Source organism: Urocitellus parryii, chromosome 3 (genome assembly GCF_045843805.1).
Source record: "Urocitellus parryii isolate mUroPar1 chromosome 3, mUroPar1.hap1, whole genome shotgun sequence".
Classification (NCBI taxonomy): domain Eukaryota; kingdom Metazoa; phylum Chordata; class Mammalia; order Rodentia; family Sciuridae; genus Urocitellus; species Urocitellus parryii.
Window position 1 is genome coordinate 112,327,144 of NC_135533.1, and position 22,979 is coordinate 112,350,122.

The 22,979-nt window shown below is 41.4% G+C and overlaps 1 protein-coding gene across 2 annotated transcripts in view; it reads right to left on the bottom strand.

The window, feature by feature from the left end:
• Positions 1 to 22,979, bottom strand: part of Znrf3 (zinc and ring finger 3) — a 145,799-nt gene that overhangs the window by 42,570 nt on the left and 80,250 nt on the right. For both annotated transcript variants that reach the window (XM_077796812.1, XM_077796811.1), the window contains exon 2: positions 13,149 to 13,274. In XM_077796812.1, coding sequence (XP_077652938.1) covers positions 13,149 to 13,274 — 126 coding nt within the window. The remainder of the gene's footprint in view (positions 1 to 13,148; positions 13,275 to 22,979) is intronic.

A 22,979-nucleotide genomic window follows, 5' to 3' on the forward strand; every position in this document is an offset into this window, starting at 1 on the left:
GGCAAGCGCTCTGCCACTGAGCCACAGTCCCAGCCCAGTATAGCCACTTTAAAAACACAATTTGGCAGTTCTTAAAAAATGTCAAACATGGAGTTGCCATGACTCAGTAACCCTACTCTTCAGTATATGGGGGGGGGAGGGGGGCAAAATGACAGAAAGTACTGATACAAGGTAAAACTTGGATGAACCTTGAAAATGTTTTGCTAAGTAAAAGGAACTAGACACAAACCATACCACATATTGTATGATCTCATTTACATGAAAGGTCCCAGATTAGGCAAATCCATAGAAAGTAGATTGCACGATTCTATGAATATATTTAAAAAAACATGACATGTTTTTAAAAAAGCCCTTTTCATAGCTTCACAGGAACAATTTGATCATGCCTGTTTCTGTATAGAATCCAACTGTCCAAAAAATGGATAGTAGTTTTGGCAACATTAAATCACAATCACAGTATACCTTTCCAGTATTAAAACAAAACAAAACACCATGTGCATGTGTGCATGCTAGAGTAGAACAGAACTTCAATATGGAAATAATGATAGTGACACAGATTCTGGGAAAAACTCCTCATGCTGACACAGTCCCAGGTAGGGATATGAGGTGCTGGGCTGGGAAAATTAGGATTCCCTTATCTAAAGAGTGGCACAAGCAGGTACTTGTTCTGTCAATTTACAGATGAGTTTTAAAAAATGTGTTTATAAGCACAGTTCTTTTAGCTCTAGAAATATAAGCTTTAAGACAACAAAAATCAAAACAGTGTGGTACTAGACCAAAAAGGGATACAGATTTTTATTTGACAGTACATAATGGAGAATATGATCCTATTATAGAATATAGGACATAATGTTATTTTTTAAAAGGAGGGAATATATAGAGAGAAAGAGAACTTTTAAGAATTCTACTTCCTGCTCCTAAAATTACATCAAAATAATTATATGATTTTAAGATGTTATATATTAAAATAAAAATAACAACCCTAGAAAAAGTAGAAGAGGGAAAGATGATTCTGGATTTCCAAGGGAAAAATAGAATAATTAAGCTTAGAAGTAACAGAAGAAATTATGAAGGAATGATGACTGTGTAAAAATTTAAAAGGACAGTTAAAGGGGCTGTGGCTGTGGCTTAGCGGTAGAGCCCTCCCCTAGCACGAGTGAGGCCCTGGGTTCGATCCTCAGCACCACATAAAATAAATCAATTAATTAAAGATGTTGTATCCAACTACAACTAAAAAAATAAATATTAAAAAGAAAAAAGGTCAGTTAAAAAACATTCCGGGGCTGGGGCTGGGGCTGAGTGGTAGAGCGCTTGCCTAGCACGTGTGAGGCACTGGTAAACAAATAAAATAAAGGTATCCATCTACGACTGCAAATATTATTTTAAAAATAAAACAGAAACAAAAAACATTTTCCACAAGTTGGGCATGAGGGTGCACAGTTATAATCCCACATGCTCAGGAAGCTAAGACAGGAGGATCTCAAGTATGAAGTCAGCCTGGGCAACTCAGTAAGACCCTGTTTCAAAAAATAAAAATGAAAAGGGCTCAGCAGCAGGGCTGGGGGTGTAGCTCAGCAGTAGAGTGCTTTCCTAGCATGCTTGAGGCATTGGGTTCCCTCCTCAGCACCTCATAAAACAAATAAAGATACTGTGTCCATTTATAACTAAAAAGAAAAAAAATTAAAATGGGGGGGGCAGTGGTAGAGTGCCCCAGATTCAATCCTTAGTGCCATGGGGTTGGGGGCGCCTAGTAATCAAAGAAATGCAAAAGAAAACAGAGTAGTGCTTGCTATTTTAAATTTTTAGTTTTTAATTTTAAATTTTTACTAAATTAGTAAAAGAAACATTAACAACAAGAGTCATTGTTGTTTCTGTGAAAAATGGTTCACTCTTACTTCATGGGTGGCACTGTAAACTAAGGGAAATTTGTTACACAGTGATTTGTAACTGTTTACATAAAGCCACTTAAAAAATGTTTGTATCTTTTTATTATACTCATCTCTTAGAATATTACCTAAGGAAATAATTCAGAAGGCAGGGGCAATCAATCAGAAAGCCCATCCTATGCAAAGATTTCAGTCTGGTTTACTTATAAAGGTTAGAAATAAAACAGAAGCAATCTATATACTGAATACTGGGGGAATGGTCAACTAAGTCATTCTTTTAACTTTGTTATTCAGTCATTAAAATGATAGATTATGAAATGATATTAAATTAGTGAAATGAATAGCATTCATTATTAGGTTTGAAAAGGCAGGGTTGACATTTATATGTTTAAGAATTATATGCAGGCTCAGGAGGAACACAATAAAGGAATAAACCAAAATTGGCAGTACTTGTCTTAGGGGAATAGAATTCAAGGTGGTTTTCTTTCCTTCTATTTTCAATCTGCATAATTAATTTTTTGTGCTACAAATATTTCTTGAGTGTCTGCTATATGAGTTAGGCTCTGTCTTTGGCACTTGGAATATAAAATTGGTGATATAGCTGGGTGCCTGTAATCCCAGCAGCTTGGGAGGCAGAGCGGGAGGCTCACGAGTTCAAAGCCAGCTGCAGTAAAAGCTAGGCACTAAGCAACTCAGTGAGATCCTATCTCTAAATAAAATACAAAGTAGGGCTGGGGATGTGGCTCAGTGGTAGAGTGCCCCAGAGCTCAATCCCTGGTACCCCTCCACCCAAAAAGTGGTGATATAAATTATTATACTGTTTATTTTTTTAATATTTATTTTTTAGGTGTAGATGGACACAACACAATGCCTTTATTTTTATGTGGTGCTGAGGATTTTACCCAGGTCCTGCCCATGCTAGGCGAGCACTCTACCACTGAGCCACAATCCCAGCCCATTATTATACTGTTTATACACTTAAAAACAAGACAAGGAAAGGGGGCTGGGGTTGTGGCTCAGTGGCAGGGCCCTTGCCTACCATGTGTGAGGCGCTGGTTTCAATTCTCAGCACCACATATAAATAAATGAATAAAATAAAGGTCCATCAACATCTAAAAAAATATTTGAAAAAATACAAGGAAAGGGACCACAAAACTTCTAACAGTAACTGAAATAGTAAGACAAATTAATGCTATAAATTTTGGGCTTAAAATAGAATTTAAAATGATAAGATTTTACCAATTAAATCAACAAAGTAAAAAAAAATACTAACAACTTATTTTTACAAACCAATCTACCATGTTTACAACAGATGAAAAGGGAAACTTTTAAATCTAGATACTTTTAAACATGATTTTAATAAATGGAACATAACAATTGCACATTCCACATTCTGTGAGGTTCCCTTAAGAGTTGATACATTTAAGAAAACCTATAGCTACAATAGGCCCCTCTATTTGAAGACAGAGACTTTTGGGCTTCTAAAGCTTCCTTTTTCATCTATTGTAAACATAGTAGAATAGGTTCATACAAATCAGTTATTAACATTTTTTTTTTTTGGTTTCATTGATAAAAATGAGAGATTCTGGCCAAATATCCTGGTACTGGTTCTTTATATATTATGATGACTTAACATATTAGGTTCCAACTTCTTTCATAACTCAAAACAGTTTTTCAAAAGCAACCAAGTTCAGTGGCTACTTCTGAGTTTTTTAGTTGGCCTATCACACCATCTTTTGTTTTCTGGGACAGTCTCACTTGTGGCCCTTGCTCTGCTGAGAGTCTGGTTCCATGGATGGCGACAGTGGCAAAGAGGATTGTTGTGAGTCAGGCTTCCCTATTCTGGGAGGTGGCCAGCCACCTGTGCTGCCTAGGGTAGAAACACATTATTTGTTCTATTCACTCATATATTCAAAACTCCCATAAATCTCCCAGTAGGTTTCAAATAGTGGTTTTGGTTAGGCTTTGATAGCTGAAAATGTCTCTGATATAGTTTTTTAAAAAATTGTGTTTAATATAGCTTTTAAGAAAGAGGTTCTTGGGGCCGGGATTGTGGTTCAGTGGTACAGCCCTCGCCTAGCACGGGCAGGACCCAGGTTCGGTCCTCAGCACCATATAAAAATAAAGGCATTGTGTTGTGTCTACCTACACCTAAAAAAATAAATTAAAAAAAAAAAAAAAAAAAAAGAGGTTCTTGGGTCAGGCATAATGGTGCACACCTGTAATCCCACCAATTCGAGAGGCTGAGGCAGGAGAATCACAAGTTCAAAACCAGCCTCAGCAACTTAGTGAGACCTTGTTTCAAATAAAAAAATCCAAAAGGAGTGGGAATGTGACTAATGGTTAAGCACCCCTGGGTTCAATCCCTAGCACCCCGCCTCCCGCAAAAAAAAAAAAAAAAAAAAAAAAAGAGGATCCTGGAAGACTTAGGTATAGATGAAAAGTATTAAATTAAAAGTTTGTGACTTTCAAATCAGACATGTGCCCTCAAAAGGAAAGTGGCATTCTGAGTTTTTTCACTCATATCACATCAATCTTTTCCTCTTGATCTGATCTCTTTTATTAAAAGTTCCTCTCTTACTTTCCTTTTTAACCATATATAGGAGATATTTATAGAAGTGTTCCTTAAAATAAATCTCAGGACCTTCAAACTTCCTCCTCAACAAGAAACTTGCCTTGCATGGCTCACATTAGAAAAGGGCTCCCGTTTGCTTGGTAGGAGCATGTTTTAAGGGGAAGAAACTACAATTTGTTGATTTTCTAAGAACTTGGCAAACATTTTAAAATCATTACAACTGTCTTTACAGAAGGGGATATGCAGAAACAGGGCAAAGAGACATCAGCTGGCCCAGTTATTCAGCTTCTGCTGAGCAGGACCGAAGCTATTCAGCCTCTTGGCCTTGGTCTCTGCACTCCTTACATGGAGACACAGATGTGCCATGACACTTACCATTCACTTCATAGAACACAGCACAAAGGCTACCATGTCACCACAGAGGAAGGCAATGGGATAGAGAATGGAATGAAAGAGGAAGAACTAGACTATATTGTGATTTTAGGGAAAGAAAACTTGTATGTCATAATGAAATAGGGCTTCTCCACCTCAATACTACTGACATCTGGGACCAGATTATTCTTTTTTCCCTTTATTATTAATCGATAAATAATAACTGAATGTGTTATGTATTTGTGGGGCCAGATTACTGTTAGCAGTAGTGGCTGTCTACACCGTAGGATGCTGAGCAGGAACCCTGGCCTCTACCCACTAAGAGTAGATCTCTACCCCCTGACATTTTTGTCTAAGACCAAAAATGTCTCCAGACATTGCCCCTGGTTGAGAACCACTACAATAAGAAGACCCTAAAAGGTATTTAAGTGTCCCAAGCAATTGCACGGAGTGCCTCCAGAGATGCCAAAGCAATGAGCTGTAGTCATGGTGCCCTGCACTCAGAATGGGACAGTCACCAGCTTGGTTTGCTGATTTGAGAAGGCTGGAGAGTCTAATGCCTGAGGTGTGGAACAGCTGCCTCCAAACCCTGGGACCTCTCTCCTCTCCCACAGCAGATTAGACCCCGGGATTTCAGTCTGCCATCCCTCTTGAGATGGGCATCTCACACTCAGAAGTGCTAAACTGGGCTTGGGATAAGGACCTGGGCACTCAGGTATCCCAGGAAATGCCTACCTGTGACCAAAACCCCAAGAGAGAATGGTATGTTGAAGGATAAGTCCTCGTTACCCCAAAACATATATGGCTTATAAAGGAACAAGCAGTTGTACCCAAGTTCCTGTATAGTAAGGCCCATGCAGGTAAGCCTTGTTCTAGAAGGTCAAGACAGAGTTTATATCCCAATGCAAGCTTCGAAGACAGTAAGATCATTGCTTAGGTTCTTCCAATTAATTCTTGTTATTAAATGTGAAAAACATTATCCCGTTTGTTTTATTCAAATTAGTAACACTTCAGAACCAACACTCATTTGGCTGCAGTACAGCAGAACAAAATCATTTCATGACAATGCATTCACCTCTGTTTCCTGTATTGTCTGCTAGTTTCTACTCATTTCCACTGACTTTAAAAGCCATGGAGATCAGCCAAGCTCTAAGAGATGATCTTGCAGTATGAACAAAATGCCAGGTTGTGAACTTACATTTCAGGGCCTATTTCATTTTAAATTACCTTAAAAATTATTAAGAGGGCTGGGGACATAGCTCAGTTGGTAGAGTGCTTGCCTGGCATGCACAAGGCCCTGGGTTCAATCCCCAGTACCACCCCCCACCCCACCCCCCCAAAATTAAGAGCCTTAAACAACTTTTGTTCATATGTTTTATAGCTATTGGTATTTACAACATTAGGAATTTTAAAAGAAAGTTTCAAAACACAGCCTATGCAAACACACATTCCATTAGTTGTCGGAGAGATAAAGTCACCCCATTCAGTGATGCACTTGGAAACCACCACCATATACCTGTGAGACAATGTCAGTGAAAATGGCAAATGACATTTCATTTTTGTTGTAAAGTAATTTTAATCTTGTGGACTCCCATAGAAACAACCTTGAAGATCCTTAAGGAGGTCCCCTGGCCATGCTTTGAGAACTGCTGTGCTAAATTAACACCCACACTATGACTTGACTAGCTTCGACTTTTACTGGAGAACCCAGTGAGGTAGTGCTCATCAGAGAAAAGCCTTAATTCAGAGAGATTTGTCAAAACCCATTCATCACCATGAAGCAACTGTTCCCTGGATTATTCCTGAGTCCTTTTTTTTTTTTTCTCTTAAAGCACCAAACTGCTGCCCATCACTTTATCGCATATCAGGTTCTGGTTAATGTTTTGTGAAGAACATCTTTGTCTTTTAGTTAGTTTCATCTTCCTGTCCTCTATCCACTATGTCATGAGAACAGAACAGAAATAAATCCTTTCTCCCTTTAACCAAATTCTCTATTTTTTTATTAGTTGCTCAAAACATTACAGTGATCTTGACATACCATACATTTGATTCAAATGGGGTATGAATTCTTATTTTTCCACGTGTACAGATTGCAGTATCACATTGGTTTTACAGCCACGTTTATACATTATAGCCATACTAGTGTCTATTGTATTCTGCTACCCTTCCTATCCCCCTAAATTCTCTATTTTAAGAGCTGCTGTTTGAAATATATGTAAGAATCTTTCCCAGGGTGGCCTGGTGTAAAAGAAGGATTTGGTCTCTCTTCTCACCGCACCTACAATATCTGTACTATTACTTCTCTTCTTCTTCCCACCAGGATTTAGTGGTATCAGTCATCCATTCATGATGGAACTTACTCTATCACTTCAGGGAGGAAAAAAAGGCTTATTATCAGTTTTTATACCCCTGTTATCCTACCCCCCACATTATAAAATGATTTAAAAGTGATACCAGATTTCTCTTTACCATGGTAAAATACATAGTAGGCCATTTACCATTTTTACCATTAAGCACACAGTTGGGCAGCATAGACCACACTCACATTATCAACCATGACTATAATCTACCTCCAGAACTTTTTCCCAAACAAATTCCATCCATTAAACAAAAATTCCCCATTCTCCCCTGTCACTAGCTCCTGGGCAAGCACCATTCTTTCTACCTCTATGGATATGACTACTCAAGAATACAACTTTGAGTGCTCAAAGAACCTGGAGGCTAATAAAGGAAGGAGAGTGAGGAAGAAAAGATGGACCCTAAGAACCACTACTTTGTTTGGTGCATAGGGATGTGCCAGGATGATCAACACCACACAGACTCTCTCCTTTAGGTTCTGTTTCCATTTAAGGAGGTGGAAACATGCAGAGGAGTTAAGTGATAGGGGTCATAGAGCTCAGAGGGTTGAAACTGGGTTTTAAAGCCAGGTTGATTAGTATTAGCCACTACAGGCTCCCTACCCTCCAACTATCAAGAAAAGTAAAGCTTCTTTTAACCATCTTCTGGTCATCCTGGTTACGGGGGTCTTTATTTGTTCTTTGCTATGACACTTCCAAGACACTTTAAGGGCTGTACAAGGTTGCTTGGCTGAACACAGGGGCTCAAGCTCCATCAACCCTTTGCACCATGGTTTCCCACTGCTCCTCAGAGGAGCTCGGGGTACGCACGGAGCAGCTCTCCTGCTCACAAAACAGCAATTTTCCTCCTTGCCACTCTGCTGGCCACAATGCTTTTGCATTGCACACTTGCCTACATGTGAAAACAGGGAAGGACAGAGGGCAAACATGAGGTCTCCTCAGTCATTTCACTGGCTTGAGCCTCACCAAAGCATCACAGAGAACTAGTCTGGGTCGACGCAGTTACCAGAAACATCAAGCCGCAAAATGCAACCAGATATTCCATCCAGCCTAGACCCTACTGCAAAATGATCATCCAGAGAGGAGGGTCCTATGACACGGGTCCTCTTCAGAAGCCTTCAGTGGCTTCCAGTTATCCAGAAGGAGACCTTCCTTAACCTGAAAGCCTCCTCCTTCCTCAACAACTTCCAATGTCCCTATAAGAAACCCTTGATCCCTCTTCCCTGCCCTATTTTGGAGATTCTTTCCCCTGGTCCTGTCTCACGTCTCATGCTCTGTCACATAGCCCCTCTCAGTACAACCTGCCCACCCCTCCAGTCTGGACTAGCCATTCTCCGCTCACCACAGTCATGGCCTATGTGCAGGGTAAGAGGATCTGGCCTATGAACCAAGAGTTCCTTCCCACTGGACCTCTCTGAGTGACTCAGGATAAACTGAGGGAGTTACTTGCAGACCAGCACTGCCTCCCCCAGATCCCTTCTGGAGAACAAAACTTCCTCTCGCTCTCCACACACAGCAGGGCGAGGCAGGCCAAGTTCCAGTGTTTTAAGCCTCCAAGTACCTGATCCAAGAGGGGCCAATGAATCTGTTTTCTAGAATCTTTTAGACTCAAAACAGTGTGTCAAGCCAGGAATGTTCAGGACTGTGTTTCCCACCTGTCCCACCAGGGGCAGGGACAGAAAGAGACAGATGCATGCAGAGAAGACTCAGCAGAGGCTGCCCAGGAGTGGCTGCATTAGAAGAGCAGCAGCAGCAGCAGTAGCAGCAGCCGCGACACCACTGTGGGTTCCTAGGTTCTGGGACAGCCCAGGACCCTCAGAGCAAATCCCCTTTTCTGTCAGTGGAGCCCAAGGTGGGAGGCCACTGTGTGGAGCACAGTCCTGATCAGGCCTGCGGCTACACTAAAATGCATCTCACCTTTATCTAGAAAAACTGGCCAAGACAAAAGAAGGCAAGGAGAAGAAACCAACATTGGTGAAGCAGCAGAGGGTTTATTTCAGCTCTTCTGAGCTGTTCCATCTTAGGTTATGTAGAGAACCTCTCTGGGACTTGATTTCTTTGGCCTAACATGAGAACATGAACTGGAACTCAAAGTTAGTCGGATAATCCAAGGAGACACCACACCTGCACAAAAAGCTCCAGCCATGCGGAGGGCGCCCAACAAGTGACGATGCTTTCATACTCTCACCTGGCATCACTGTGGTCAAGCTTGGAGCCAAGGGTGTTGCAAACGTCTCATGAGAATCGGCACAAAAAGGACAAAGGCAGCATTAGCCTATTTCACAAATGAGTAAGACACCAAGAACTGAAGTCACCTTTGTAAGGTCACTCAGCCAATGTAAGGTCTCTGTGACATGAAATTCCTTGTCTTTTTATTAATGTCCCCACACTATCCTCTTAAGCATGGAAAGAGCTGAGTCCACGCCTGTTAACCATGCAATTTCAAAACCCTTGTTGGGAATCACTCCATTCGGAAGGTAGAGAAGGATTTATTCTGCCTGAAGTTACAGAATCAGGGCCAAGTGCTCCTGTACATCTTTTCTTCCATGAAATTCTCCATGAGGTGACAGGTCATGGGAGTCAAAGCTATTAAAGTGGACCCTCTAAATTCTTTGCAGCCCCACAAGATGCTTAATAAACACTTACTGAATTGAAGGATTAAAATGCCTGGATTTAAACAGATTCTTGTACTTTGGGGGATGATTGAGACCCTTATTTTTCAATAAAGCTGTCCAGAAATGTCAGTTTATTCTTTTAATAACCTAGGACTTAAAACTGTCTCAGGCCAAAGAGTCTGTCTTTCAATGGTGTAACTATAATCTCCCCACACTAGAATATCCAGGAAAGATTTTACATATGATCCAGAAGCTCAAAATACTAAAAGTGCAAGGGACCCAGGACAGGCTCTTCACATAAAATGAAAGAGAGAGCCCTGGAGGTTTAAGAGACTTGCCCTGTGCCTGTCTGAGGCAGGGTCTGGCATGGCGCCCTGGCCTGCTGCTTCCCTGTGGGGGGCTCTCCTTCAACCCAAATCGGCCTCCCTAGCTGATCCTACTGTCTGAGCCTCCTCCTACTGCATCGAAAAGATTAGAAGGAGAGGACCATAAATCATTTTTCTCATAAGTTTATAGTGTTCTTTTCCAAGAAGTTCAAAAGCACTTGGTAATAAACCAAGGTGATGAGTTTATGTCTTTTGTTTTTAAAAAGAAACTTTATTTGAACTCCTGGAGAGGCATTTAAGTTTTTTTTAAATTTAGGACATTCCTCTCTTATTTCAAGGTTTCACCCTGTGGCATTTTCTATGGGTGGGTGGGTGATGGTAAGAGAGAAGGGCCATGTCTAGCCCTCCCCTGTCTCTCCCAGGCTTTTCTGAATGCCTGCACGCTTCAGTTGACAGAAGCCTCCCTTCCATGGCTTTCCACAAGTCCCAACATCCACCCAGAGGAGTCCCTCCATGTGCACCCACAAGCCGGCCTTGTTGTACTTTCTTTCTATGTTTTTCTCAACTTTTTAAGTGCTGGGGATGGAGCCCAGGGCCTCCCACAAGCACTCTGCTGCGAGCTGCAACAGCCCTCCTCCCTGGACTTCTGGGCCGCTCTTTGCCCTGACTCCTCAGCCAAGAACTGGAAGGAAAATCATACTGTCTGAAAGGGACTCAGCTACTCACAGGAATTAATTTGCCTTCCTAGTAAATTAAAAACTCTTGTCTTTTGCTCCTGCCCTTCGGAGGTCAGAAAAAAAGAAAACACAGCAAACTTAATGAAACTGAAGCTGAGAAGAATCACATTTTATGAAGATGAGAAAGAGACCGTGAGACAGACAGGGTGGGCGCAGGCCGGACTCATCATACTTCGGACACCAATTTTAAGCAAATATGAAATCATCTTACTTTGACTGGACCAAGCTTTTTTTGCTAATGATTTTATGCAGGTATCAACTCTAAGACAAAGGGCAATAACTGTGTGCCAATGTTTCCTCCCACCCTGTAGTCTTTCCAAACAGAAACATGGGGTTAGCTGCTCTCAGGCAGGTAGAACTACACACTTAGCTCCTCGGGTCCTGCATTCAATAACCATTTAGTGAATGAATAAACCCTCGAAGTACTTAATCATTCAATATATGTCTAAGGCTTCTATTCCCTCTGGCTTCACCGACTAGCAGGCCAAACCATATAAAACTCTCCAAGTAAAACCACGGATGGCTAATCCAGGAGGAGGAAGAAATAGTCGGGTTCTCTGAATGATTTCAACAAGTGCCCCTACCATTAAACTGTAGGACAACAGTAAGGTAACCCTTTGAATCCCATTCCAACCCATTTATAGACACAACAGATATAAAGATGGAGCCCCACCACTGCGGAGCAGAGCAAATGAAGCGAAGGAGCTGAGCGCTACATAGCCGCAGTTTAAGTAGAGAAGAAAGCTGAACACCGACAAGGCAAGTTCTGTTCCTACCTGTGGACATAGCTGGCATTTCTCCTAGAAAAATACCAAAATATTCTTAAGAGGGTTGTTGCTCTACTACAACCATTAAGCAGCTCTGGGTCAACTATTTAAATGATAAAGTATCAGGGCCTGAGCTACTTAAAACATCTTGACTGAACTTTGTGAATTATAAACCAAACAGGTAATCAATTCCTGAGGGGCCCCCCAACCAACATCATCAAATGAAAAGCAGGAAAACTTGACAAGTGCCCTGTTGCTACTCCAAAGACAAAAGGGACACAAAAATCAAAAATTAGATCTGTGATGGTCTCCAGGGCCAAAAGTCTTTCAGGCGATAGGGGCTTCTTTAGACCTGAGAAAGGCTCCCCTCTCTGGTTCCCTGCACCCAAATCACCTCTTCTCTTGCCTAAATCTCTCAAGAGAGCCTAAGATGTCAGTAACCAGGATGGTTCCCCCACCAGCTGTCTCCCAACAGTACTCAGAACTAAAGCTTTTGAGAACATAAGAGATGTCCAGCAGTAATATCCATAGGGGACACCACTTTTCCTCCAACCAAAATTCAAATAATTTTCTCTGAACCTTTCCTTTTAACAAAATGATCCACTTTAAAACAGTTACCTGTTGTATTCTGAGGTCCCTGATGGATGGATTTATTTCTATCTTACGCTGCAGTCAGAAGCAATGCTGATCCTTCTGGCTAAAAAGTCTTTTTTAGTACTTCTAAATGGGTGACAATGGTCAGCGGCAGCAGATGTCTTTGGAGAGCTTACTCTTACAGGAGGTATTTGCATCTCATCTCACCTCTTAACCACCCTATGAGGTAAGTTCTAAAACAAGACCATAATTGCTGTCTGCCATTCTGAAACCTAAAAAGCTCTAAAACCCAAAAGTTTTTCCATAACTTACTTGGCAGCAAAATTTAATGGACCTGAACTCATTTGGAGGCAAAGCCTGCCCTGAACTAACATGAGACTATTTAGATTTTAGTTATCCCACATAATGCGAATATCCCAATGGTTTGCTAGACAAATTGGAATGTGTGTGATTACTATGTGCTGTCCTAGATCCTCTGGAGGTTATTTAATAGAAACTATATGCACCTTAGTACCTTTTTACCCCCCCCCCACCATCTTAGGATTCTGAAATATTTGGTCCTCGTGTTGTAAGACATAGTATTGCCAATTTCTATTCTCAATTTCTATTATTGCTAATTTCTATTATTTCTCATTTGTCATTTTACAGACGAGAAACAGACTCCTTGAGGGGAAGCAACTAGCACATGAACACAAGGGGTAAGAGCTGTCTCTGAAGCTGGCAATTTCTTTCCAAGCCCAAGTTTGTAAGCACTGTGGTGGGTTGCCTTAAGATCTGTCTGAATCCTCAACACAAAACTTCACCAGGAGAGGCGCTGTGCCAGCTTGACTCTTCTCTCTAACCAACTACTTAAAAACCTAGGGAAATGAGTGGAAAACACAAACCAGAATGGCAGCAATTCAGAGGGCCTGGTACTTACCTTGCCCAGGACAGTGAGGCATGGTTTGGGGTCCAATTCTGGCTGTTCCAGCTTCACCACTCCTACCCAGCCATACTCGTACAAGTCCTCTTCATCATTGTTATTACACAGGCCCAGTGGGTGCATCTAGAGACAAAAGGGAAAGAAAATTTCAACAGGCCAGTTTGACTCACATCGTACATTTCTCAGATTCCAGCCAAATGTAACCTTGAAACTCAAAACTTTAAGACAGGGGACAGTTTTCAACCCATGGGTAATCCTATTTCAGTACACTGATCTATGTGCTGGGGAGAACATAACAGACCCACTATAAATATATTTTATGGATGTTTTCCTTCTGCTTTGTAAGTAGTGGTCATTCAAGGTGGAAACCACCAGATAGGAGGTAGGGAAAGGAAAACAGTATAACTCCCATGTAAGTGCCAACCTAAATCGCTATGAAATACCATGAATTTAACATTAAGTAGCAATTATAAATGAGACTCGCTAGGTGAGCATCCAAAACCGTTTGGCTCCTAAACCTTAAAAAAAAAACAACACACAAAAAAACACATATACTTCAACTTAAGCAAGAGACACATCCAGGACTTTATGGAGAGAGAACCAGAAACATGGCAGAATCACCAGTATGATTAGCAGAATGTTTAAAAACTCTCCTGGGTTAGTGGAAATTAGTTTAGTCTTTTCAAATTTTGCAAAGCACAAAATCAAAGATTGGCAGAAGAACATCAACAAATTTTCTCACATAAAAGCCTGAAAAATGGCAATTCTAAGATATGTGCTCACAGTTCTATCATTGAGTTGTATCAGATCCTAGAACCTTAACCAACAACACGCAAAGAGAAAAATCCTCATGGATAAACATATCAAGGAGCTGATGAACCAGCAGTGTGTGCTAAGTAAGTTCTTGCATACGGAAAAAATCCGTCTTTTGATTTGTGGCAAGTGAGAGACACTGGAGACCTAAGACAGAATAAGGGCCCTTAAAGACAAAGATTATGTCCTAATCTCCAGAACCTCTGAATAAATTACCTTACCCAACAAAAGACAGTTTCCGGATATGATTCAGTTTGAGAAGGGAAGGCTGTCTAGATTATTCAGGCGGGCCCGATATATTAAAAGGGTCCTTAAAAGGGAAAGAGGGAGGAGAGAGTAAGGAGAGGGGAGGGGAGGGGAGGATACACAAAAGCAGAGGTTGGAGTGATGTGCTCTGATGCAGAAGAGGGACAATATTCAAGGAAAGCAGGCAGTCTCCAGGAGCTGAAAAAAACAAACAGATTTTCCCCTACAGCTTCCAGAAGGAACGAAGCCCTGCAGCCCCATTGTGGACTTCTGACCTCTAGAACTATAAGAGAATACAATGGTGCTGCTTTAAGCCATTTAATTTGTAATAACTTGTTATAGCAGCATACAGGAAACCAATACATCCACCTTACCCCCACTTGTTTTTACAGATCAGAACAGAAGTTTAAGTTTAGTGGCTTTTCCAAGATAACACAGCTATGAAGTGGCAGACCTAGAGGTATAACCTGTCACTCAGATTCATAGTTGAATACCTTCCCATGCTACCTGCTTACTTCGTGATCCCTTCCTCCGAGAGCTGGCCATCTGACTGAGAGAGGGAGGAAGACAGAAAATCTTTAGGAAAAAAATGTTTCCAGCTGTATTTGAGTGCAACAGGGAATTATTGCAGGCAACAAAGGTTGCTAGAATGTTTGGGAAAGCTTTGCACAGCTGCTGAGCCTCAAATGAGCTTCAAAGGAAGAATGGGACCAATCAGGGCCATCATTCCAAGCCCTGAAAGAGCTGGTAAGAGATGATGGTAGGGGGAAGAATGAGACCAGCCTGATCAATAGACGGGCCAAAGTCTACACCAAGAAGGCAAAGAGAAATTCTCAAAAATTAGAAGCTTGTCTGGAACACCAAGATAGTATCATAGGTTCTTATTACAGATTTTTAGGCAGAAGATGATGCATTGCCATTTAGGCAGATGGGTGAAAGATACACCTTTGGGCGGAGAATGGTACAAACAGGGTGCAGCTCCCAGATTTGAGATCCTTGGAATCTGAATTTCATGGAATGAGGAAATGGTTGCATAAGCCCACAGAGCAAGTGAGGGGTTACTGTTGCTGAGCATGGAGTGGAAGGGGCCACCAATTGCTGTTTCTATAGTGATTGAGTACTGTATCCTCTGGGAATTCAAGAGAGAGAGAGCCCTGGTATATCTAATTTTTGTTTGAGCCTTCAGGCTCAGGGCTCTACAGAACAGTGGAACTGTGAGACCTTTTCCCCAGGGTGCCCCTGTAGGGCCTAACCACTCTGGAATGATCTACAGTTATTAATGATGAGTAGACTGAATGCCGAGACCTCCAACTAGAAAGGGGATGTGTACCACCTCTGACTTCCAAGAAAAGATTTTGAGTGTTGGCTGAAACCAGCTTCCTGAAATCCCAGGTCAACAGCAATGTCAACCACACTTCTGACCCTTTTCCACTACATTCCATGATAGTTCTAACCTGGCCACGTAACTTAGAGGTCTCCAGATAGATGATTGCTTTTTGTTACTTAGACATTTATGTGGTTTGATCGATGAAGAAGTACTGCTTTGGAGGAGCAGAGGTATCATCCAGTCCTATGACATTGTATCTTTATCAAAACTCTACTAAGGAAATAAACCTGGCAAAAAGGGCCACATATCATGTAAAATCTACTTGTATAAAATGTTCAGAACAGGGAAGATCACACAAACAGAAAGCAGACTTGTGGTTGCTATGGAAGGAGAAAATGGGAGTGACTGCTTAATAGGTATAGAGTTTCCTCTTGGGGGTGATAAAAATGTTCCTGAACAACATGGTGGTAATGGTTGCACAACACTGTGAACACGCTAAATGCCACTGAATTATATACTTCAAAATGGTTAAAATGCATTTTATATGAGTGCCACAATAGAAACATTTGTTTAAAAAAACTGAACAACTGTATTGAGTTTGTTTACTCCAAAATTACTGCCATCTGCCTAGTGCTGCCTTCAGCTAATGTGGGGATCCACAGTGAAGGACAGTGCAGTTTCCACACTTCCAGAACCAAAGCCAATTACAGCAGTCCTTGTTGCAGAACAACAGCCCCACAAGATGAAAAACAGGTTCTCGCACAAGTAAATAACACAGAGGAACACTTCATAGGGACCAGGATCTATATTTGTAAATTAAAGCTATGTAGAAGATTATGGTTTAAAAAACAAAAAGTTGTGAGATACAGTATTGGTACATGCCTATACTAAGGCGGGAGGATTTCAACTTCAAGGTCAGTCTCAGCAGCTTAGTCAGACCCTATCACAAAATAAAAAAGAATCAGGAATGTAGCCCAGTGGTAGAACAACCTAGGGTTCAATCTGCAGTACCAAAAAACAAAACAACACAAAGCTTTAACTCTTTGCTAAAACCACCAATTCCTACTCTAATTTTAAGCCTGTTTGTGTTTAATAGATCACATTGTTCATGGGACATTTTGAGAAATGCTAAGTTAGGGAGAATAAACCTACAGTAAATATGACACAAGGTAAAGCTAAATGTAATCGAATGCTGAACACATAGAATGCAAAAGCAAAGGCAAGTTTTGTGGAAAAAAGTGGAGGGACAGTCAAGGGCAGCCCGAGAGAAGGTGAGGCCCGGGAGGGCGGCAGATGTGGAGGGGAGAGGATTGGGATAGGAACCATGAGCAGCAGAAGTTGAGGCTGAGGTCTAACCCATGGCAGCCATCGTGAGGATGAAGTAGGCCTGACCAGGCCAGAGGTCCACACCACGGAGGAGCGAAAAATACTCAGTTCCACACAAAAGGCATGTTAAGAATGCGTCCCCAGGCAGGCAGAAATCTGAACTGTGTAAACATCAGAACACACCCAAAGGTCCCCAAGTGTCTGTCAGGGTCCACTCAGGTCTGTCATGCCAGCACCCTAGGCTGCACTTCATGCCAGACCCTCTCTCCTCTCCTCAGCACCCACACTCTCCTCCACGACTCCCCTATCAGCTCTTCCAGTGACACCTGGGTGACTGTTAGCAACTCAACATGTCAGTCCTGTCACAGGTGTTGACTTCTGAACAGGATCAAAGCCTTAAAAAGCAAAAGAGGGCTGTGGTTGTGGCTCAGTGGTAGGGAACTTGCCTTGCAAGTGCAAGGCACTGGGTTCGATCCTAGCACCACATAAAAATAAATAAAGGCATTGAGTCCATACACAACTTAAAAAATGTGTATGTTTTGAAAGCACTAGTGAGTACAACTGGCTGGTGTGGGTTGTTTATTTTCCTGTGAAAGGTAAAGAAGTTACCAAAATCCTGACTCACAGGATTGAAAACCACCTCATCATCCTCGCCACTTCCTATCACCACTTCCTATCACCACACCAGTTCCTTCTCTTCAGAGTTCCTTATTCTTGTCTACATCCCCAGGTGCCGAAACCTGCAAATTCAATCTTACCTACTATGTTTCTCAAATATAATGGGCTCCTTCAACCCAACTGCTAGAAGAAAACACTGTAAGATTCAGGTTGCTGTCAATTCAACCCTGACAACAGTATCTGCTTCCAGAAATACCTGTTTTCCTAGGACTATCGTCATTTACACCCCGGTATTCTCTTTACCCAAAGGTCAAAGTTATGAGCTCAGAAGAATGTTTTTTAGGGTATAGAAATAGTCATACATGAAAATATTCATTAGTGAGCTGACCTGTCACAAAGGATAGAGTCTTCTAGGCAAAGGTGTCAAATACAAATTACTTATGCCATGTCTGGAAGACTGAAGCAGAGAGCTGTCCCATTCATTAAACGTATATTATGCTCCTATGTTTATATATTTTAATTTCATTTAATCCTTATAGCAAATTCTTTCCAGTTGTTGAAATACCAAAGAAGACAGTAAATAGACTATATTAAAAAGTTGCAAACTACAATTGCAAATCAGCAACCAACACAGAATTTAACAGAGTCCATCAAAGTCTTTTTTCTTGGTACTGGGAATTGAACCTGGGGGTATGTTACCAGTGAGCTATATCCCCAGGCCTCACCCATGCTAGGCAAATCTCTTAACACTCAGCTACATCCCCAGCTTCATTCCCAGTCCTTTTTATTGTTATTTCTGAAACAAAGTCTTGCTAAGTTGCTGAGTCTAGCCTCGACTGCAAGATCCTCAGGCCTCAGTGTCCCAAATTGCTGGAATTACAAAAGGCATGCACCATATGCCTGGCCCATGAAAATCTAATTAGTCAACAATGATAGGGTTCTACTCAAAGCTAATGACAAATAATCTACTTAAAGAATAAGAAATATTCATAGGTGCTTCCATAGAGAATGATCAAATAGTTAAGAGAGAACTTTGAGCAAAGTGAGAGTACTCTCACTTGGAAAATGACTCTTGATGATCATGCTGCAGAAGTAAAACATGAGGGAAGGACACCAATATCCATATTCTTAGCCAAACGTACTGAAAGTGTCTTAATACTATCCACACGAGTTTTACTCTTTGTTTATTCCCAGAAATCTAAACAAGGTTATCATTACTATTTAATTTGTTAAATTAAAAAAAATTCAATTTCATTTTTTTAAAAGATATAACCTCAATCAAATCTTTATTTATTGCCTTCTTAAACACATACTCTCTCTCTCTCGCGCACACACACACACACACACACACACACACGCCCTTATTTTAAAAAATCCCAAGATCTTTTTTTGGATAACAGCCATCTATACAGAATGGAGACCTTCTACATTTGAAATTCACATATTATTTCAAAGGTTCAGCTAAGCACTGCTTCCACACCATTGCTCCAGAGAGTTATCACATAAAAACTTCGTAATTCACACCAACCAGTATCATGCAGACTAACTACACACAGGACCTGTGTGCACTTCAAAATTAGTCTTAGAATACTTCAATGTACAATGTTTTAAACACTTTAACTTTGAACTTAATGGGGCATATAAACATTTTAAAATTATAGTCTTTTCTGAGTTTACTTTCTTAAAATGTTGATGAGTAGGGTTTACCTAATCAAATGTTTGAAATTTAAGAATTTTTGGCCTTACTATTTGTAAGGCTAAAAACATGTATGAGGCACATGAGAAAGAAATACTAATGAAAACATAAAGGGAAAAATCCAACAGACTCAGAAATCTAGAATGGAACTCGACAAAAATACCAATAAACACTTTTCTTCGCCACTATGGAAGAGGACAGACTGAAATGAGAAGATAAGCAAAATTCCTGTGATGTATTTACAGAAGAACTTTGTGCAAATGAAAAGCTTCATACTGAAAGTATGACCTGTGTTATAACTTTGATCTTATGCTACCAGAACAATAATATCTTGCTTAAATCAACTGAAGGGAAAATTCCCAGTTAGTCCTTTACCACGAAGTGTGCCACCATTATTATTCAGCTGTGGCTCGTGCACTCTTATTCCTTGTTTTGTCCCAAGTGGTATTTGGGAATGGGAAGATGAGAACTTGGAAATCATGTTCTCTTGTGTCTAAATCTTTCTCCTGCATCTTAGAGGCACATCACATAGGCAGATGACTCTATACACCTTGATTTTCTGGGACAACAGCATCTGTATAAACAGGATATCAAGGATTAAGTGAGATAAAATACACAAACATAGTAACGTAGAAGATGTTCAATAGATGGGGAAAAAATCCCTTTCTCTAGAACTCATCATGCTCACTTGTGCTTTGTGCCTTGGAATATTCTGGCCAGGCATGGTGGTGCACACCTGTCATCCAGCAACTCCGGAGGCTGAGGCAGGAGGATCACGAGTTCAAAACCAGCCTCAGCAGATTAGCGAGGCACTTAGCAACTCAGGGAGACCCTATTTCTAAATGAAATATTTTAAAAGGGCTGGGCACATGGCTCTGTGGTTAAGCATCTCGGGTTCAATCCCCAATACTAAAAAAAAAAATAAAATAAAATAAAAAAAATTTCTGCCCTTCAAGATTAGTTTAAATGTCACCTCTTCCATGAGGCTTTCTTGACAGTTACATTTAAGTTTCTTCCACCTCTGATCCCAAACACTCTGTATGATGCTTACCACAGTTCCTTTTCACTCCCCTTGATAAAGCACAGTATTACTTGGAAGTTTCCATTTACCCCACCTAGGGCCTTGTATTCAGCAGGTGCTCAGTAAATTATTACTGGCCAAACTGCCTTTGGCTTCTGGTAGACAGGCCAGCTGCCACGACTCCACTCTGCTTTTCTTAAGCCACTTGGGTTTCAGCTTGGCTAAGTGGTCAGGACAAACAGGTCAGGATTTAATCAAATTACTGGGTGAACTCTTAAAGACCTGGCTCTTACATTAATTGATTACCAAGTCAACAGATATTCTCAGGACAAAAAAGACAAGTAATGGCATTGGACAGAGGCTGTTCTCCTCGCCCTGCTGTGAATCCAAGGCAGCCAGAAGGCCAAGGCTTCCAACGTATAACACACACAAAACCACTCCCAGCTGACTGGCCACCAGGGCACTAGAAGGGGAGGAAAAGAGGATATCAAGCTTTCCCACTCATGTCCAGTCTCAAAATCTGCAGTAAGCAAAAACAAAATGAAAGACTAAAACAAGGAAGAGGCAGGCATGGGATCCAGGCACAAGGCATGCAGCAGAGAAATGAAGGAAATCTCAGGATATAGGCTCTGCAACCAGCCTGGCAAGTGACCTGTCCAGATGAGGCCAGGGGATGACAGTTGTGTGACAGCCAAACAAACAAGATCCTGAATCATTACCCAATGAGTGTGCAGTAGTAAGGAGAGTTTTACAGTCCTGGACAAGAGAACGAAATGTGACAGTTACAGGGCAAAATCAAGTAACTGAGGGCAGGGAATAGGAAATGATACACAACTACTAACGCCAGGAAGAAATAAAAAGTTACACCAGAAGGTTATACCATGAGCAAGGCAGGGCCTGCAGGGATGGCCCAGATGAGAAAACTGACAGCCAAATTAGTGCAGACCCTGACATATAAACAACAACTGTGATATAACTAAATTGGAAGAATGTAGGGAAGGAAGGGGGGGTGCAGAGGAAAAAGAAAGAGACTAAAACCTTCATCTTTTTATAGCAGGAAATAAAAAGGCAATTTTAAAATGGACTAAAAATATCAAGTGGCAGTATGAACATTATTCACAGAACTTGAGAAATATTCACTGAGGTGAAGAGCAGAAGAATTGAAAATAGTTGCCTCCGGCAATAGCATCAGAGATGGTGAAGGGTAAAACAGTGGAATAGTCTTTTTTATCTTGCCTGGGGTACTTTTTACCTACCCAGTCCCCTCCAGCACTGGGGATGGAACACCCAGGAGCACTTACCACTAAGCTATATCCCCAGTCCATTTTATTTTAAGACAGGATCTTGCTAAATTGCTTAGGCTGTCCTTGAACTTACAATCCTCCTGTTTCATCTTAATGAGCAGCTGGGAATACAGGTGTGTGCCACTGTGTCCAGTTTACACTTCTGTGTTTTTATTAATATAATGGTTCGGGTTTTTTTGTATGTGGTGCTGAGGATAGAACCTGGGCTGCATGCATGCCAGGCGAGCGCACTACCACTTGAGCCACATCCCCAGCCCCATGGTTCGTTATTTTGATCAAAACTTTATGCATTGCTGGTCAAAAAGTCTCTTCCTCCAGGTATCCCAGAAGATTCTATGGGTCCCCCTGACTGGAAAGGAGGGGAAGCATTTTGTCAGGCCCAAGAGAGATCCCACAGGCTCCCTGCACAAGACAGTGGACACTTAAAGGAAGACAGGTTGGGATGACTATTGTGAGAGCCATCCAGGACCTGGGCTGGGAGGGCTGGGAACACAGACAGCAAGAGGATGACTCAGGGAGAGACAGTGGAGGAGGAAGACCCTGCAGGCTTCACCATGCTCACAACCAAAAATAACTCACAGGTGGCACCAGAGTGGGATAGGGATTTTGGTGTCACAGAGAATATACACAAACAAAAACCAGGGTGACCACTCTAGGAAGCCCCAATTTTCTCCCAGACACTTACAGATCCTAAGATCTCTAGAAGAGGCCCTGAACATGCCACTGGCATTTCCAGGTAAGGAGCTGCACTGGCAAAATGGTTAACAACAAGCAACGCAGGCACCTGACCATCTTTGGTGTCATTGATGGAACAACTGGTTTAATGTTGAAATATGAAAATGGACTTTCTTCAAATTTCTGAGAGCCGCATGAGCTGGCTATCATGGTTTCACTGTTTTGTTAATAGACAAAAGAATCTATGAGAACTTCTAAGCCCGAAGACTCTGTCAGGCAAGGTTATATATCTGGAGAAAAAAAAAACTACGTTCCCTTGAGTATGGTCCATCAAGCCAAGCTTTGAAACCAAGACCAGCTCTTTAAGAAGCTTTTAGCACAAAATCCTTGAGATACACTGCTGCACTTTCCACCTGTCTGAAGGGCAAAACTGAAACCATGGCTGGTGGTGCTTTTATCCAAGGTTACAATATCTCTACACTCCACTGAGAGTTTAAAATAACTTCAAAAGGGCCGCCTGCTTCTAAGTGGGTCACTGTTACACAGGAGCCAAACACTCAACTAACAGGAGGACCAGACATTTCACTCTGTAATATTATCTCATCAAAAGATTCCTGGGGATTTAAAAGGGAAACTTCCTTCCTTTTGTCCTTTGCCGATGTCGGCCAGGGTAGGGTGTCGCTGTGGTACAGTTTCACATCAAACAGTCCAGACCTTTTCTTAAAGGTGTGGTGGCTAGGATCAAGACTATAATTTATGTGAAGGAATGGAAAAAGGACAGCCCCACCCATTTTTCTCTTGA